At 40.1% G+C, this 19,155-nt stretch overlaps 1 protein-coding gene across 18 annotated transcripts in view; it reads right to left on the minus strand.

The window, feature by feature from the left end:
* Positions 1 to 11,945: 11,945 nt before the first annotated feature.
* The window catches only part of ATOSA (atos homolog A), a 132,151-nt gene continuing 124,941 nt past the window's right edge, over positions 11,946 to 19,155 (minus strand). For 7 of the 18 annotated variants that reach the window (XM_005559604.4, XM_065547943.1, XM_005559605.4 and 4 more), the window contains 3 exons: positions 19,013 to 19,081; positions 16,591 to 16,790; positions 11,946 to 12,597 (listed from right to left, as the gene is read on the minus strand). In XM_005559604.4, coding sequence (XP_005559661.3) covers positions 12,444 to 12,597; positions 16,591 to 16,790; positions 19,013 to 19,081 — 423 coding nt within the window. In that variant the 3' untranslated portion in view covers positions 11,946 to 12,443. Of the gene's footprint in view, positions 12,598 to 16,590; positions 16,791 to 18,917; positions 19,082 to 19,155 lie in introns of all 18 variants that reach the window. The other 11 variants (XM_073995825.1, XM_073995824.1, XM_073995823.1 and 8 more) reach the window with 2 other exon arrangements.

Here is a 19,155-nt window from a genome sequence, read left to right on the forward strand (position 1 = left end):
CATTGAGCTCCCCCAATGACTCTTTCATTTGCCAAGTCCTGCGGCTTCATATTGAATCCTCATTCTACTTGATATCTGAATTTACTGGCAATGTTTGCCGGTTCCAACAAAATGTCCTTCAGAAACTTGGAAATAAAATTGCCCTCAAAGAGTTACACTAGTAAAAAACCACAGAAAATGAATGCAATTTGGATAATAAGTTTGGAAACCATCGAAACTCAACCAGGATGTAGAATCTCAGACAGGAAGAATTGCACTAGAATTGCAACTAGAAAAACAAAAAGAGTTAATATTGCACTCCTTTTGGAGAAACGAAGGAAGGTGTTTGTCAGCCAAGGAAGTATTGAAAGTAAAATGGTTCAACAGGCCAACTGTTTGACAAAGATACCCCTTACGAATGTCTCACGCTGGGCTAGCTGAGAAACTATAAGATCAACGACATATTTGTTCTCATTCTATACTCACAAAGTAATATACTGAAAATTTGCCTTTCCCTTAAGCAGAACTGCAGAGAGAAAGAAGAATGCACTAGTTAGGCCAACTGGAGCATTTAACAATTGTATTTTTATTAATAAATTGACTGGCATTCTAGTATATGTCCTATATCAATGTATTTGTGAACTTAGGTTAAAATCTGATAGACATACACTTATGATGAAATGCAGCCTCAAGAAAATTGCTGTGGCCAGGCACAGTGGCTCACTCGTAATCCCAGCAGTTTGGGAGGCCAAGGTGGGCAAATCACTTGAGCTCAGGAGTTCAAGACCAGCCTGGCCAACATGGCGAATCTCTGTCTCTACAAAAAGAAAAAAAAAAAGGTTTTTTTTTTCTTTTTCTTTTTCAGACAGATCACCCAGGCTGGAGTGCAATGGTGCAATCTCGGCTCACTGCAACCTCTGCCTCCTGGGTTCGAGCAATTCTGCCTCAGCCTCCCAAGTAGCTGGGATTACAGTTGCCTACTATCACACCCAGATAATTTTTTGTATTTTTAGTAGAGACAGGGTTTCACCGTGTTGTTCAGGCTGGTCTCGAACTCCTGGCCTCAAGTGATCCACCCGCCTTGGCCTCCCAAAGTGCTGGGATTATAGGCGTGAGCCACCACACCTGGTCTTTTTTTTTTAATTGGCTATGTGACCTTGGATAAAAAGAATCTGTTTCTGATAGTGACACTCGCAGGAGGGGAAGTTTGAATTTCTGGAGGGCAGACTTTGGTAAAATGGAGAATTCACCATGGGCAACGCTCCACTATGAGGACTGCCTGGAAAGTCATTCTTTCCCAACTAACACCACTCTGCATCATTATGAACCTTAATGTGTAAAACTGCACACTGGTCCCCAGCACCCTGTTTCTCAAAACTCCCTTCTCTTGATCTCCAGGATACTATTGTCTCATGGATTTCCTCCTACTTGACCTCCCTGTTGAATCTTAACCTGCCTCTTAATGGGAGGATTCTAACAGTTCTGTACTTGGATCCCCTTCTCTTCTAGGTTTATACAGCCTCCAGGAAATAACTTCCACCTTCATAGCTTTTTTTCTTTTTTGAGACAAAGTGTCACTCTGCCACCCAGGCTGGGGTGCAGTGGCACGATCTCAGCTCACTGTAATCTGCCTCCTAGGTTCAAGTGATTCTCCTGCCTCAGCTTCCCAAGTAGCTGGGACCACAGGCACATGCCACCATGCCTGCCTAATTTTTGTATTTTTAGTAATTGTAGGCCAGGTGTGGTGGTTCACACCTGTAATCCCAGCACTTTGGGAGGCTGAGGTGGGTGGATCACGTGAGGTCAGGGGTTCGAGACCAGCCTGGCCAACATGGTAAAACCCTGTCTCTACTAAAAATACAAAAATTAGCTGGTCGTGGTGGTGGGCACCTGTAATCCCAGCTACTCGGGAGGCTGAGGCAGGAGAATTGCTCAAACTTAGGAAGTGGAGGTTGCAGTGAGCTGAGATCATATCACTGCACTCCAGCCTGGGCGACAAGAGCGAAACTGTCTCAAATAATACTAACAATAATAATAATTTGTAAAGATGGGGTGTTGCTTTCTTGGCCAGGCTGGTCTCAAACTCCTGGCCTCAAGTGCTCCACCTGCCTCAGCCTCCCGAAGTGCTGGGATTACAGACTTGAGCCACTGGGCCCACTGGACATTCATAGTTTCAACTGCCATCTAGGGATACCTTCTTTTTTGGGGCTTCATTTTATTGTACTTCTAGATACTGCGTTTTTCACAAATTGAAGGTTTCTGGCAACCCTGCCTCCAGCCTCTATAGGCGCCATTTCTCCAACACCATGTGCTCACCTTGTGTCTGTGTGTAACATTTGGGTAATTCTTGCAATATTTCAAACTTTTTCATTATTATTACATGTATTATAGTGATCTGTGATCAGTTATCTTTGATATTACTATTGTAATTTTGGGGGAGTACCACAAACCACTCCCAAATAAGACAGTGAACTTAACCGACAAATGTGTATGCTCTGACTGCTCCACCAACCAGCATTCCCCTGTCTGTCTCTCCTTGGGCCTCCCTATCCCCTCCTGAGACACAACGATATTGAAATTAGGCCAAATAGTAACCCTACAATGGCCTCTCAGTGTTCAAGTGAAAGGAAGAGTTGCATATATCTTCCTTTAAATCAAAGGCTAGAAATGGCCAGGTGCGGTGGCTCATGCCTGTAATCCCGGCATTTTGAGAGGCTGGGGCTGGTGGATTGCTTGGGTCCAGGAGTTTGAAACCAGCCTTGGCAATATGGTAAACTTCATCTCTACCAAAAATACAAAAATTAGCCAGTCTCATAACCTGATCTCAAAATAAACAAATAAATAGATTAAATTTTTTTTAAAAGCTGGAAATGATTAAGCTTAGTGAGGAAAGCATGTCAAAAGCTGAGACAGCCAAAAACTAGGCTTTTTGTGCCAAAGAGTTAGCCAAGTTACGAATGCAAAGGAAAAGTTATTGAAGGAAATTGAAAGTGCTACTCCTGTGAACACATGAATGATATGAAAACGAGACAGCCTTATTGCTGATATAGTCCAAGTTTTAGTGATCTGTATAGAGAGCAAACCAGCCACAACATTCCTTTAAGCTAAAGCCTAATCCAGAGCAAGGGCTTAACTGTCTTCAATTCTATGAAGTATCAGAGAGGTGAGGAAGCTGCAGAAGAAAAGTATGAAGCTAGCAGAGGTGAGTTCGTGAAGTTTAAAGAAAGAAGCCATCTTCATAACATAAAAGTATGAGGTAAAGTAGAAAGTGCTGATGGAGAAGCTGCAGCAAGTTATCCAGAAGATCTAGCTAAGCTAATTGACGAAGGGGGCTACAGTGAGCAACAGATTTTCAGTGTGGACAAAATGACCTTCTGTTGGAAAATGTCATCCAGGACTTTCATACTAGAGAGAAGTCAATGCCTGACTTCGAAGCTTCAAAAGACAGGCTGACTGTCTCCTTAGGGGCTATTGCAGCTGGTGACTTTAAGCTGAAGCCAATGCTCATTTACTATTCTGAAAATCCTAAGGTTCTAAATCTGCTCTACCTGTGCTCTGTAAATGGAACCACAAAGCTTGGATGACAGCACACCTGTTTAGAACATGGTTTAGTTTGGTTTAGTTAATATTTTAAGCTCACTATTGAGACCTACTGCTCAGAAAGAAAAAAAATCCTTTCAAAATATTATAGCTCATTAACAATGCACTTTTCTAAGAGCCCCAAAGGAGGTGTACAAGGAGATTAATGTGTTTTCATGCGTTCTAACACAACATCCATCTTGTGGCCCAAAGATCAAGGAATAATTTCAACTTTCAAGTCCATTTTTTTTTCTTTGAGATGCAGTCTTGCTCTGTTGCCCAGGCTGGAGTGCAGTGGGTGCAATCTCAGCTTACTGCAGCCTCTGCCTCTTGGGTTCCAGCGATTCTCCTGCCTCAGCCTCCTGGGTAGCTGGGATTTGCAGGCACTTGCCACCACGCCTGGCTAATTTTTTAATTTTTAGTAGAGATGGGGTTTTGCCATCTTGACCAGGCTGGTTTGGAACTCTTGACCTTAGGTGATCCGCCTGCCTTGGCCTCCCAAAATGCTTCAAGTCTTAATGGGAAATCCATTTTGTAAAGCTATAGCTGTCATATACAGTGATTCATCTTATAGATGTGGGAAAACTAAACTGAAAACCTTCTGGAAAGAATTCACCATTCTAGATGCTATTAAGAACATTTGTGATTCAAGGGAGCAGGTCATTGTATCAACATTAACAGAAAGTTGGAAGAAGTTAATTCCAACCCTCATGGATGACTTTGAGGTATTCAAGACTTCAGTGGAGGAAGTAACTGCGGATGTGACAAAAAGAGCAAGAGAACTACAAGTGGAACTTGACAATGTGACTGAATTACTGCAATATCATGATAAAATTTGAATGGATGAAGAGTTGCTTCTTATGGATGAGCAAAGTAACTGGTTTCTTGAGATGGAATTTACTCCTGATGAAGATGCTGTGAATGTTGTTGAAATGACAACAAAAACTTCATTCGTACTCATTACCAACCTCTCTTCATCCTCCTCTCCCCACTTCCTTCGCAGCTTCTGGTAATCACCATTCCTCTCTCTACCTCCATGAGATCCACTTTTTTTTTTTTTTTAGCTCCCATATGAATGAGAACATGCTACATTTGACTTCCTCTGTCTGTTTTATTTCACTGAATATAATGACCCCAAATTCCATCCAGTTGCTGCAAATGACAGAATTTCATTCTTTTTTATGGCTGAATAATATTCCATTATGTATGTATACTACATTTTCTATACCTATTCGTCCATTGATGTACACCTAGGTTGACTCCATATCTTGGCTATTGTGAATAGTGCTGCAGTAAACATGGGAGTGCAGATATCTGTTTGACACACTGATTTCCTTTCTTTCCTTCTTCTTCTTCTTTTTTTTTTTTGAGACAGAGTCTCACTCTGCCAACCCAGGCTGGAATGCAGTGGCTTACTGCAACCTGTGCCTCCTGGGTTCAAGCGATTCTCGTGCCTCAGCCTCCTGAGTAACTGGGATTACAGGATGCACCACCACACCTGATTAATTTTTAGACAGGGTTTCACCAGGCTGGTCTCGAACTCCTGATGACCTCAAGTGATTCACCTACCTTGTCCTCCCAAAGTGCTGAGATTACAGGTATGAGTCACTGTACTTGGCCAAGGATCTGAATTCTTTCCTTTTTTTTTTTTTTAACTAAAAAGTTTTTTTTTTTTTTTTTTTGAGACAGAGTTTTACTTGGTTGTCCAGGCTGGAGTGCAGTGGTGTGATCTTGGCTCACTACAACCTCCGCCTCCCAGGTTCAAACAATCCTCCCGCCTCACCCTCCCAAGTAGCTGGGATTACAAGTGTGTGCCACCACGCATAGCTAATTTTGTAGTTTTTTGTAGACAGAGTCTCACTGTGGTGTCCAGGCTGGTTTTGAACTCTGAGCTCAAGTGATCTGCCCACCTTGGCCTCCCAAGGTGCCGGGATTATAGGCGTGAGCCACTGGACACAGCCATATGTCTTCTTTTGAGAAATGTCCGGTCAGGTCTTTTGTGCATTTTAAAATTGAATTATTTGGGTTTTTTTTTTTTGCTATTGTTTGAGTTCCTTATATATTCAATCTCTTGTTTGATGGAAGTTTGCAAAGTTTGTAGCTTCTCTTGTCTTCATTTGTTTTCTCTGCTATGCAGACGATTTTTAGCTTGATGTAATCCCACTTGTCTATTTTTGCTTTTGTTGCCTGTGCTTTTTTTGTTTGTTTCTTTTAGAGATAGGGCCTCGCTCTGTCACCCAGGCTGGAGTGCCATGGTGCGATCTCAGCTCACTGCAACCTCTGCCTCTCGGGTTCAAGCAATTCTCCTGCCTCAGCCTTCCCAGTAGCTGGGATTACAGGCATGAGCCACCGTGCCTGGCTAATTTTTGTATTTTCAGTAGAGATGGGGTTTCACCGTGTTGGTCAGACAGGTCTCGAACTCCTGACCTCAGGTAATCCACCCACCTCGGCCTCCCAATGTGCTGGGATTACAGGCATGAGCCACCGCGCCCGGCCTGTTGCCTGTGCAACACCTGTTGAGGTGTTACCTAAAAAGTCTTTGCCCAGACCAATGTCCTGGAGCATTTATCCAATGTGTTTTTTTAGTAGTTTTAGGTCTTACATTTAAATCTCTAATCCATTTTGACTTGATTCTTGTATATGGTAAATGATAAGGATTTAATTTCATTCTTCTACATATGGATATCATTTTCCCAGCACCATTTACTAGAGAAACTGTCCTTTCCCCAGTGTATGTTCTGGGAATCTTTGTCAAAAATGGGTTGGCTGTGTATTTGTTTCTGGGTTCTCTCTTCTGTTCCTTTGGTCTACGTGTCTGTTTTTATGCCAATACTATTCTGTTTTGGTTACTATAGTTTTGTAGCACAATTTGGGTAGTATAGACATTTTAACAATATTAACTGTTCCAATCCATGAGCAAGGGATAGCTCATGGTGTGTTCTCTTCAATTTCTTTCATCAGTGTTTTATAAATTTCCTCATAGAGGTCTTTCACTTCTTTGCTTAAATTTATTCCTAGGTATTTTACTTTTTTTGTAGCTATTGTAAACATAATTGCTTTCGTTTTCAGATTGATTGCTACAACAAAAGGTTTTAAAATATTATATAAACTTAGCTCATAAAGCAGTGGCCAGGTTTGAGAGGACTGACTCCAATTTTGAAACAAGTTCTACTGTGGGTAGGTAAAATGCTATCAAACAGCATTGTATGCTACAGAGAAATCTTGTGTGAAAGGAAGAGTCAATTGATGAGAAACTTCATTGATGTCTATTTTAAGAAATTCCTACAGCCACTCCAACCTTCAGCAACCACTACCCTGACCAGTTGGCAGCCATCAACAAGGCAAGATCCTCCACCAGCAAAGATTATGACTTCTTGAGGGCTCAGATGATTGTTAGTATTTCTTAGCAATAGATTGATTTTTTTTTTTTTTTGAGATAAGGTCTCACATTGTCACCCAGGCTGGAGTTCAGAGGTGCCATCATAGGCCACTGTAACCTTGAACTCCTGGGCTCAAGTGACAATAAACTATTTTTTATTTTTATTTCTTTTAGAGACAGGGTCTCACTTGTCACCAAGGCTGGAGTGATCTTGGCTCACTGTAACCTCAAACTCTTGGAGTCAAGTGATTTACCTGTCTCAGCTTCCCAAAGTGCTTGGATTACAGGTGTGAACCACCATGCCCAGCCCCATCATCTGTTTTTTGTTTAGGGTGTGTTTTTAGACATGATGCTATTGCACACTTTTTAGACATGATGCTATTGCACACTTCTAAGGTACAGTATAGTATAAACAGAACTTTTTAAAATTATTATTTTGAGGGGAGTTTCACTCTTGTTGCCCAGGCTGGAGTGCAATGGCATGATCTCAGCTCACTGCAACCTCAGCCTGTCGGGTTCAACTGATTCTCCTGCCTCAACCTCCCAAGTAGCTGGGATTACAGGCATGCGCCACCATGCCTAATTTTTTGTATTTAGTAGAGATGGGGTTTCACCATGTCAGTCAGGCTGGTCTTGAACTCCTGACCTCAGGTGATCCACCTGTTTCAGCCTCCCAAAGTGCTGGGATTACAGAGTGCGCCACTGCACTCAGCCAAATGTAACTTTTATATGCGCTGGAAATAAAAAAACGTGTATGACTTACTTTATTGTTGTGGTCTGGAACCAAACCTGCAACATCTCCAAGGTATGTGTGTATTCTAGATTAGTGCTGTCTCATAGCACTTTGTGTGATGGAACTGTTCTATATGTGTGCTCTCAAATACAGTAGCCACTAGCTACATATGACTATTGAGCATTTGAAATGTAACTAGGGTAACCAAGGAATTGAATTTTTAATTAATTCTATTAGCCATAGGGAATAGAATCACAGAGTGACCCTTTAGACAGAGATTCTCATTAAGTTTGGGGCAAGGTCCAAGAATTGATGTTTAACCAAAGTTCCCCTGGTGATTCTGATGCATACACGCACAAAATATTTTTTTGATTTGGAACTTGATAGGTGTATAAAAGCTTTAAAAAGAACAGGGTTCCTTTTGAGGTTTAGTTGGCCTAGTTCAAGAGTTTATAGGAGTAAGGAGATGAAGTAATGTCTCCCTCCATTCAATCCTCAAACAATTGAGAGAGGAAGTCCACCTGCATCATCAGAGTGTAGCAAACACCAAAAACAGAACACATTTTGAATGAGAGGAAGAGACTGGAAAATCAACTCAGGGAAACCAAGTGAGATACTGAACACCAAAAATCCTGGGATGAATGGTGATTTCTGTGAGCAAAGCCCAGAGATTATTAACTGAATAAACAGGTCAGATAACTGTAAACAGCAGTTTCAACAACTTGCGTGTTGAAAGTGGAACTTAGAAAGTGGATGATCCCACTTCTCTAGACTTAGTGGTTGGAACAGGAAAATTTTGAATAAATTAAAAATAAAGGGCTGGGTGTGGTGGCTCACGCCTGTAATCCCAGCACTTTGGGAGGCAGAGGTGAGTGGATCACTTGAGGTTAGGAATTTGAGACCAGCCTGGCCAACATGGTGAAACCCTGTCTCTATTAAAAATACAAAAATTAGCTGGGCATGGTGGCAGTGCCCAGCTACTCAGGAGGTGGAGGCAGAAGAATCAACTGAACCTGCGAGGCAGAGGTTGTAGTGAGCCAAGATCATGCCACTGCACTCCAGCCTGGGTGACAGAGCGTGACTCCATCTCAAAAACCAAAACCAAAACAAAACAATACAGTGAACAATAGGGTAAAAGGGGATCTGGAAGAGACCTGAAAAACTGAGTCTTTACCTCATGCCTCCTGACAGTATATTACGTTGAATAGCCTCTGAGTTGCATTAGGATATTCATTCCCAAAGTTGTAGGTTTTAAAAAAATTGGACACTTGAGGTAGGCATTTCCTTACTATACCTCACTTACCACGTGGAAAGTTATTATCTTTACTTCCAAGACTATTGATGGAAAGTATATTTCTGGTGGAAAAATACAATGGAAATGAGGAAAAAAGGCAAAATATCAGTGTAGTAGAGTGAAAAAGACACTCTTTAACTCAGATTTGAATTCTGGTTCTTCTACTTATTGCCAGTATGACCTTGGGCAAGCTTCAAACCCCCTTTTAACTGGAGAATAACTGTAGAATTTTCACTCTTTTTCTGAAGCATGGTTTTTAAGGACTCAGTGACATATAAACTGCCTGTACAATGCCTAGCACATTGCAAGCATTCATATGTTCTCTTCCTTCTCCCCATGTCCACATTTTTGCCGTATCTCCCACAGATAGCCTATGATGGAGTAGAATGGGCTGATTCCAGTGCTATATAGGGATAGTCTAGGGATTTAGAGTTAATGCTCACCAATATGAAAAGCCTACTTCCATTTAGATTGATCCTGTCTTCCTAGGTCTAGTAAACCATATGGTGTATCACATACCAAATTTTCAGCAGTCACCAGCCCTGTTAAAGCAGTAGCTGCAAAGATCAACTTGAGGGAGGGGACTTTTTCATTTACTTTATATACTTATATGGTGTGAACATTTTTTATAATAGACATGTATTTTATAAATTAAGTCAGAAAAGAATCACCACTTTATTCACAAAGTTAATTAGGAAAGAGTGAGGATTTCAAAGATGAAGCCTTTGAAGGAGAAATCTTCCCCTTCGTTAGCCCTCAGGGAATGACAGATCTGGTGAGGGAAAATGGCAAGAGGGGAGAACCTTCTGTTGGGTATTTTCCAGCCAGACCTCATTTCATCACTTCGATTTTAATTCTCATGACAGATTTTAGCATTGTAATCGAAGAAAATCTCCACAGGTTATTTGTGATCCATAGTTCCTTTTTTTTTTTTTTTGAGACGAAGTCCCGCTCTGTCTCCCAGACTGGAGTTCAGTGGGGCGATCTCGGCTCACTGCAAGCTCCGCCTCCCAGGTTCACGCCATTCTCCTGCCTCAGCCTCCAGAGTAACTGGGACTACAGGCATGCGTCACCACGCCTGGCTCATTTTTTGTGTTTTTTTTTTTTTTTTTTAGTAGAGATGGGGTTTCACCATGTTGGCCAGGATGGTCTCGATCTCCTGACATCATGATCCGCCCGCCTCGGCCTCCCAACCGTAGTTCCTTTTTAAAGGGAGTTAGTTATCAGTTATGACTCATTTTATTGATCTGCAACACTGCCAACTGGGCCTGCAGTAAGATCTCTAGTATCTATCACAGGTAACAATGTTGGTTGTCTGCTGGTATCTTTCTGTGCATGCCAACACTCAACTGTTATATAATCTAGTGATATAATTGAATACAGATAATAGAGATGTGGTAATGCCTTGGCCTACCAAGGGTAGAAAAAGAACCAGTGTGATAGAGATAATGCCAGGGCAAGTGAGAACAGACGCTGGGTAATTTTTACCTCACAGAGGAAAAACATAAGTGAAAAAGGCCCTAAGTAGAGGAGCAAAAGGTCAGCACGTGCTTGCTCTGCACAAACTTACCAGGAAGAAAGCACAGGATGTACCCAGGTGTTCCATTCAACTTCAAAGTTTCTAAAAACTGCTCAGAAAGGTTGGAAGACCATGTACTAGAAAGAATTCCGGAAAGACTGCAGTGTGGTATCCATGCAAAAAGACACCTGCACACAAGTATGTGACTATTTTTTGGGTAAACTTTACTGGAGAGGTCAAAAAAGAAATTTAAAAATGTTTTTGATGTTTTCCAAGTTTTATATAAAATTATCAATATTGACTTTTACCACATGCATATCTAGATTTATATATTGAAATACTTATTTCAAGAATTACATAACAGAATTTAAGAAGAGAAGGCACATTAATCATACTCTCGCCACATTTTCTCAATCACACAGACCTGGAAACATTAGGGGATTCCTGGAGTCAGTTCCATTAGATACCATTAGAGCTGGGACTACAATCCAAACCTTTGGGTCCTTGTCCCATCTGTTTTCCACACAGTCTCAAGATTGAAAACAATCTTCATAAATTTGCACCACTGAAATATATTTTTTTAGTTTTATGGAATATAAATAGCCTTTTTAAACTGATATTTTAAAAGAAATATATTAAGAGGTATCTGCTTGCCATTCCACAGTCTGCTGGCCTGCAGCCACATACTCATCACCTGGACAGATAGATTCTCTTAAGCAGTCTGTCTAATGCCTGGGTCCGAAAGTAGACTTTCCCCTTTCCCAATTCCAGACTGCTTACCAGGTTCTAGATTCCCAGGTCTCCTGGGTCTGGCCTACTTGAGTGGTATGTTTTTTTAACTTGCAGTCATAGATTTCTACCAGCATTCCTAGTATTTTTGCCTTGTTATTTAATCTGCTGTTGCCCACTGTCTGAGCACGAACATCTAAAAACCACCCTGTTTGTTCCAAGGGTGTTGGAAGACAGACTTCTGATGTGCTTAGTGATAAACTGGGAACAAGACTCAAGACATCTTCCCCCTTCCTCTTTGCAGCTGTAGAACTAGAATGAAAATGCCTAATGGCTAATTCACTCAATCACATAAATGTCTCATCTACAAATAAAAGCCAAGTACACGTGTCTTAGTTTTTTTTGCATATATTTACAATATAAATACTAATTTGTTTCCAAAGTACATATTCTTTTAACAGTTTGAGAAAATTATCTAGCATAGGACAGTAATTTAATGTAAAGACTCTATAGTAGTGATTAAGGAAAAATAGAACTGTTTGGGGGATAAGGAATCCTGGCTATGAATGGGCATGATGATCTGAACTTGCAAAGGGAATGTGAAGCAGCTTAGTCCACATTGCACTGCTAATACAATACGTTAAAGGGCTACTGTGTGAGATAGCAACCTGGATATGGTGTTATAAAAACTAAACATGAGAGATATAAGAAGTACACATGCTTGCATAGTGTGTTAATTTTAAAGAAGCTCAACATTTTATTCTCATTTTCAATAACTTAAATGAACAGCACTTAACACATCACACAAAATTAAAGACTTGTGCATATATTTCAGATTTCAACATTAATGTCAAAAATACATAGTATGATTTTACATAGGATTTGTGCTACATTAGAACACTAGAGACAAACATCACTTGAGTATTAAGGAAAACATTAAATATTAAATAACTGAGAAATAAAATGTGTAAACACTAATCTAACTGGGGGTTTTGCTATTGCAACACGTCCAATGAAGTGGTTTCAACAGTAGAAAAAGTATTAGGACATGAGTTTTTCCAGTCTACATGGAATATATGGATTTCATTTCAGGAATCCTTTCATAAAAACTGGTCCAGGATAACGGGAGAGGATCCACTCTCCTGATTGTTAATTTGGTACACTCCATTCTATGCTAATTTTTACTTTCAAACTTGGGTACTGAGTAAATACTTTAAATCATCACTCCTTATCAACATCTTGGTGAAAACTGAGGGTTTGTTGGCGATTCAGTGTAAGATTTGAGTTCATATGCAGCACCGCTATCAACCTCCATTGACTTTCTAGAGAACAGGAGCCGTACATCTCTATGGAGGTAGATCTTTCCAGATTTAGAACTCTGGAACCTAAACAAACAAAATATAAAACATTTCAGAGAATGAGTCTTTAAAATAAACTAGAATAATTAAAATTTGAAAGCAGGAAGAACTAATCTTGCTACAATATTAGGTCAACACTAACTCTTTAACATGATATTTAAGGTCTTTTCTAAAGACCAAAGCATATGCTTTTATTTAAACGTGCTCTCTTACCATTCCCTAAATACCTCATACTCCTTTTCCTTCCCTCAATGCCTGAGATGCTTCTTCCTGTAAATCTTGAGTGTCAAATAGAATCTTACTTTTCCTCCCTGACTCCACAGTACACGCACCTTTCCTCATCTGCAGGTTCACATGGCAGTTCACTCACATTACTCAATAACATTACATTTGGGCTCTGTAGCCCTGGCATCTTCTAGCTCCACAGACCCATTTCACACAACTTAGTCTCCCATAATTTGGGGCAGATGATAAAAAACTGTAATCAACAGTGGCTAGGGTAAGTAAAACCCAGCCACCATCAAAAGTCAAGAGAAAAGTTAGCAGTAAAATGAAAATGGCTATCAAAGGCCGGGCGCAGTGGCTCAAGCCTGTAATCCCAGCACTTTGGGAGGCTGAGGTGGGCGGATCACGAGGTCAGGAGATCGAGACCATCCTGGCTAACCCAGTGAAACCCCGTCTCTACTAAAAAAATACAAAAAAAAAAAACTAGCCGGGCGAGGTGGCGGGCGCCTGTAGTCCCAGCTGCTCGGGAGGCTGAGGCAGGAGAATGGCATGAACCCGGGAGGCGGAGCTTGCAGTGAGCTGAGATCTGGCCACTGCACTCCAGCCTGCGCAACAGAGCGAGACTCCATCTCAAAAAAAAAAAAAAAAAAAGAAAATGGCTATCAAAACTGTATATGAAACTGTTTCTATCCACTGCCAATATCTGTAATACAGTGCAGGGATTTGGAATCTTCACTCACATTAACTTACCTACCAAACAGACAAACATACCCTGTAGTGTTAACTTCTCTTTGTTTTTCTCTTGGCATAGCATAAATACTCTCTGGGTTTGTGGATTTTACTCCTGAACTAGCTGAAAGATGTAGTGGTTACAGCTCTGTATGTTAAAGCAGACTGGCTCTGACTGGGCTTACTCTTCCCTCCTCTCTGAAGTTTTTCACCTTCCCAAACTGAAGGAGAACATTCTTTGGGAAGTATACCGTTTTCCCTAAAAAGGTTTCTTTAAAATGTCCTGTCATTATGTGGAGATTATAAAAGCTAAGGTGGCTGATTTTTACTCTGGCCAGTATTGGTTACAATTAGCTATGGTTGTTAAACTTCAAGAGGAATGGTGTCAAATGCAAGTTTAACCAGAGAGGGTTGAATCTTTTTCTAGGTTGGGAGGTATTCTCATAGTCTGCAATTTCATACCATGTCATTCATTTATTCACTCATTCATTTATGAGACAGAGTCTTGCTCCTTTGCTCAGGCTGGAGTGCAGTGGCGCGATCTCAGCTCACTACAACTTCTGCCTCCCAGGTTCAAGTAATTCTCCTGCCTCAGCTTCCTGAGGAGCTAGGATTACAGGCGTCCACCACCACGCCTAATTTTTGTATTTTTAGTAGAGATGGGGTTTCACCATGTTGGCCAGGTTGGTCTTAAGCTCCTGACCTCAGGTGATAGCCCGCCTCGGCCTCCCAGAGTGCTGGGATTATAGGTGTGAGCCATTGCGCCTGGCCATACCATGTCTTTTAAAAAAAGTTTTCCAAGTCTGTTTTTCATAGATTTTTCATTCCCACAATCTGTGTAACATTTCTCATGTGGCTTACATCAGGTAGTATCAGGTTTGGTTTAAATATGCTGGCTGAACATGTCTTTTGCATACAGAACAACAGGCAGAAGACTGAGATGAAAGAACTAATTAAATAGTGCTTTGGGAAGAATAATTAACAGACTTTCATATATGGGACTTGAGTGTACAGCTCGCTGCTTTTTCACTCCAGATCACCACTGCAAGGCATATATAAAGAAAGATAGGGCCGGGCGCAGTGGCTCAAGCCTGTAATCCTAGCACTTTGGGAGGCCGAGACGGGCGGATCACAAGGTCAGGAGATCGAGACCATCCTGGCTAACATTGTGAAACCCCGTCTCTACTAAAAAGTACAAAAAACTAGCCGGGCGAGGTGGCGGGCACCTGTAATCCCAGCTACTCGAGAGGCTGAGGCAGGAGAATGGCATAAACCCAGGAGGCGGAGCTTGCAGTGAGCTGAGATCCGGCTGCTGCACTCCAGCCTGGGCGACAGAGTGAGACTCCGTCTCAAAAAAAAAAAAAAAAAAAAAAAAAGAAAGATAGCAGGTGGTCACCATCAGCAATAACAGATTGAAGAAGTCTTCTGCCTGGACCTGAGATGAAAGTTGACTCCTCCTGATGAGTAACGCTCCTTACTGTAAGGAGTTAGTCTAAGATAAACATCACTGATGTGACTGAGGACTTTCTATGGAAGGGATCAGACAATTATTAGAAACAGAGTTACAGGCAAAAGTCTACTGAGCCCTCTTTTAACCAATCAATTCGCTCATTGATCCTGAGAGCTAAACTAGGATTTCAGGGCTGAAAACCTTCCCCTGGTATACTGACAACTTTGACCTCAAGAGCAAACAAGTGGCTTCTCACAACCTTGAACCATGAGTTGGGTAGTAAAAGTTAGAGGGAAAGATATTTATAATGGAAGGACTAGAGTATAAGCTCTACGAGAGCAGATTTTTGTCACTGCTGTTTTGCTAGTGTCTAGAAGCACGCCTGGCCCATAAACATCAGTTGAAGAAATGAATGAAGTTTAAGAACTTCTCTTTCCAATACAGTAGCCATTAGCCATATGTGGTTATTGAGCATTTGAAATGTAGCTAGCTCAAATTTAAGTGTAAAATACATACTTGATTTCAAGGAGTTAGTGATATTAAATATCTCATTGATAATTTTTATATCAGTTATATATTCAAATAGTAAAATTTGGATAGGTTGAGCTAAATAAAACATATTAATTTACCTGTTTATTACTTTTTAAACATGGCTATTGAAAAATATAGAATGATTTGGCTGGGCGTGGTGACTCACGCCTGTAATCCCAGCACTTTGGGAGGCGGAGGCGGGTGGATCATGATGTCAAGAGATTGAGACCATCCTGGCCAACATAGTGAAACCCCGTGTCTACTAAAAATACAAAAATTTAGCTGAGTGTGGTGGTGGGCACCTGTAGTCCCAGCTACTCGGGAGACTAAGGCAGGAGAATCACTTGAACCCAGGAGGCGGAGGTTGCAGTGAGCCAAGATTGCGCCACTGTACTCCACCCTGGCAATGGAGTAAGACTCCGTCTCGGAAAAAAAAAAAAGAAAAATATAGAATGATTTATACGGCTCGCATTACTTTTTTTTTTTTTTTTTTTTTTTTGAGACGGAGTCTCACTCTTGTCACCCAGGCTGGAGTCCAATGGTGTGATCTTAGCTCACTGCAACCTCCACCTCCCGGGTTCAAGCAATTCTCTTGCCTCAGCCTCCTGAGTAGCTGGGATTACAGGAGCCCACCACCACGCCCAGGTAATTTCTGTATTTTTAGTACAGACAGGGTTTCACTATGTTGGCCAGGCTGGTCTCAAACTCCTGAAGATGATCCACCCACCTCGGCCTCCCAAAGTGCTGGAATTACAGGTGTGAGCCATTGCACCCGGTCCTCGTATTATATTTTAAAATAGTATTCGTTTAGAAAATGTGTTTCATTGCCCCAGATGCATTTGTTTTGGCATAAAATATTTTATATTAAACAGCTATAAATGAAAACTTCCTTAATTCAACAAGTAATAACAACCGCAGGAAGGTATGTCATGTACTTTCGGCATCTTGGCACATCATCAAGAGTCCCCAAGCTAAGCAAAGTCCCAAGGGACACTGGTCTAGTTAGAGTCACAGTTTAAAAAAAAAAAACTAAAAATTTCAGAGTTGTTCTAAAGTAACATTTTCATATGAATTTGAAGCATTACCTCAGATGTATGAGGTAGCGTAATAACCGTTCTTCTGTGTGTCGGATGTTCTCTTTATTAACACTTCTCTTCACTTCTTGTTTAACAGGTACAGAAAAAGTTCTTTGTCGTAGGAATGTCTGATGATTGGCTGGCATATCTCGTAAATCATATATCACAACAAACATCTTCACCACAGTCTTATTAGGATTAAATAAGGTCTGAAGAAACAATATAGAAATTATTCCTTAAAAATAGTGATTTGTTGTGACTCAGAATGATTGTGCCAATAATCAAACAAGATTTTAAACAACAAGGTAATACTACTGAATATAATTCAGTTTCAGGGACTAAAATTAACATAATTTCAAAAGTTTATGAAATAATATTCAGTATTTTTTAAAAGGTTCAATTTTTTGTTTTACAATAATATAAGGTCCAGTAAAAATCAAAATCTTTAGTCACAAATTTCATATGTATAAATTTTACTCCTTGTTCAGAGGAGTAACTTTAAGGAATAGTTCTACTAGCTTAAGCAAAATACATCCTTATTGGGTTAAAATATTCCAGTTCAATTATTTCAAACATAATAGCTTTGCTAAAGAGTATCAACTTCAAACTTCTCAAAATTGAGTTTTTTCTCACATTTTAATACCAAATAGAATATTTCAAATAAAAATACAAGCTCAGTAAAATTAGCATGTTTGATGTCTTAAGGACATATGATTATTATAAAATTTAAAATAGGTGCTCAAAGAAGAGACTTTTTCCTATCTGAACATTTCCCCAAGTTTAGAAAACAAAGCTCACTAGATCTATTAATATTAGATCTAAAGTAGGCTTAATACTTCATTTACTCATACATGGAATCATTTCAAAATCTGTAGCAAAACTAAGCTTTAAAAAAAATCCTCAATATCATTATAGACCAAAATATGTATCCATGGTGACGACTGAATTAAATTCAATTGTTGCTTGGTTATGAATAATTGAAGGAATATTATTTTTAAAGTACTCATTTTTAAACAAAACCCCAAGCTGCTGATCTGACTTTAACCAAATTACCAACACATCAATAGGTAACTTGGTACCCATGCTTTCAGAAGCTCATCCGTGGCACTGGACATCACTCACTGAATCAAAATGAGAAATATATCAATATCATAATCCAATTTTTGAAATCTAGTGAGTCTTAAGATTAAGGCTAATACATTCAACAACCACACCTCATAAGCCAGGAGTTCAAATCATGTTTATACACAGTTAAACTGTACACAGGATAGAAGACATACCCACATTTCATACTTATAATTAACCACTAAAGTTGGCAGTGTCCAAACAAGAGGTGAATGTGTTACCTCCGAGTTTATGCTTCACTATGATCACAACTGACAGCTAGCTTTCTGCTGACCCACACTTTCTCATGAGCTACATAGCCAAAGACAAGAGAACACTGTCACTCCTTTACTTCAAGAAATCGGTTTACTTGTGGTATTCTTGTGGTAATTCCTCCTCAGCAAAACTTATATAAATATGTATTACTATATATGTGTATATATATATATACACACACGTACACATATTACATAGTTCTGTTTCATTCCTGTGTGATAGGAAATAAACAAACGTACAGACTCCTTGCAGTATTGGAACAATGATGAGTAAAAGTGATCTGACAAAGTACTGAACACACTGAGGTCAAAGGTCATAAAAAGGCTTGCTGGATTAGATCAAATCCTGGGAATGAGGAGCAAGCCTTAGCTAGACTCTCGTTCAGTCTGCAAACTCTGTAATAGATTTGAGGGCTTGCAGGATTATGCTGGGTCAGATCTAGAGTGAACTCAATTTCAAGCTGGCCTTAATATCAGATTATTCTTCTCAGAACCCTAGACCAGGGATGATGAAAGACTGTTCTGAGATAGGAGGACTCTCCTGAGCCAAAACGAGATCAATGCCTACACCAAAAGGAATGATGCCTTCTCTGCCCTGACATCTGTCAGACTATATTTCTGCTTTGTGTGGTCATCTCATTAAATCAATTTTAGAAATTATTAGAAATAATTTTGTTTCCCAAGTTTTCCTGCCAAAGCAATTCTAATATTTGGGGTCTCCTTTTAAATAGGTTCATTTCAGTCTGATTTATTAAAAAGAAGGCACCAGTAATATTAGGTTCTAAATATATTGAAAAGAGCCCTATTGAAGTTATGCAAACTGTCATATGCTATTTTTCTTAAGTATTCACCTTGATTAGCTTATTAATGCTTTCCTTTTATGGAGGTCCCCAAATGGTCATTCCTGGGGCAGAGCAGGGAAACTCCAAACAAAGCTGCAGCCCCACTATTACTTACCAAAGTTGTTGCAGCAGCAGTAGCAGGAGAAAGGGCTAAGTTCTATATGTATGTGAGAGAATGATTATTGCAATTGTAGGCTATAAAACACATACCACTTGTATTGTTCCTGAAGGAGGTACTCGATAACCCCTTTTACCAAGGGACTCTAAAGTAATCACACCCTTTAAATAAAAGAAGACAAATTGAGTACAAACTGATGCATATGTACATAAAAGACTAAAATAACTCATGTAAT

Source organism: Macaca fascicularis, chromosome 7 (genome assembly GCF_037993035.2).
Source record: "Macaca fascicularis isolate 582-1 chromosome 7, T2T-MFA8v1.1".
NCBI lineage: Eukaryota > Metazoa > Chordata > Mammalia > Primates > Cercopithecidae > Macaca > Macaca fascicularis.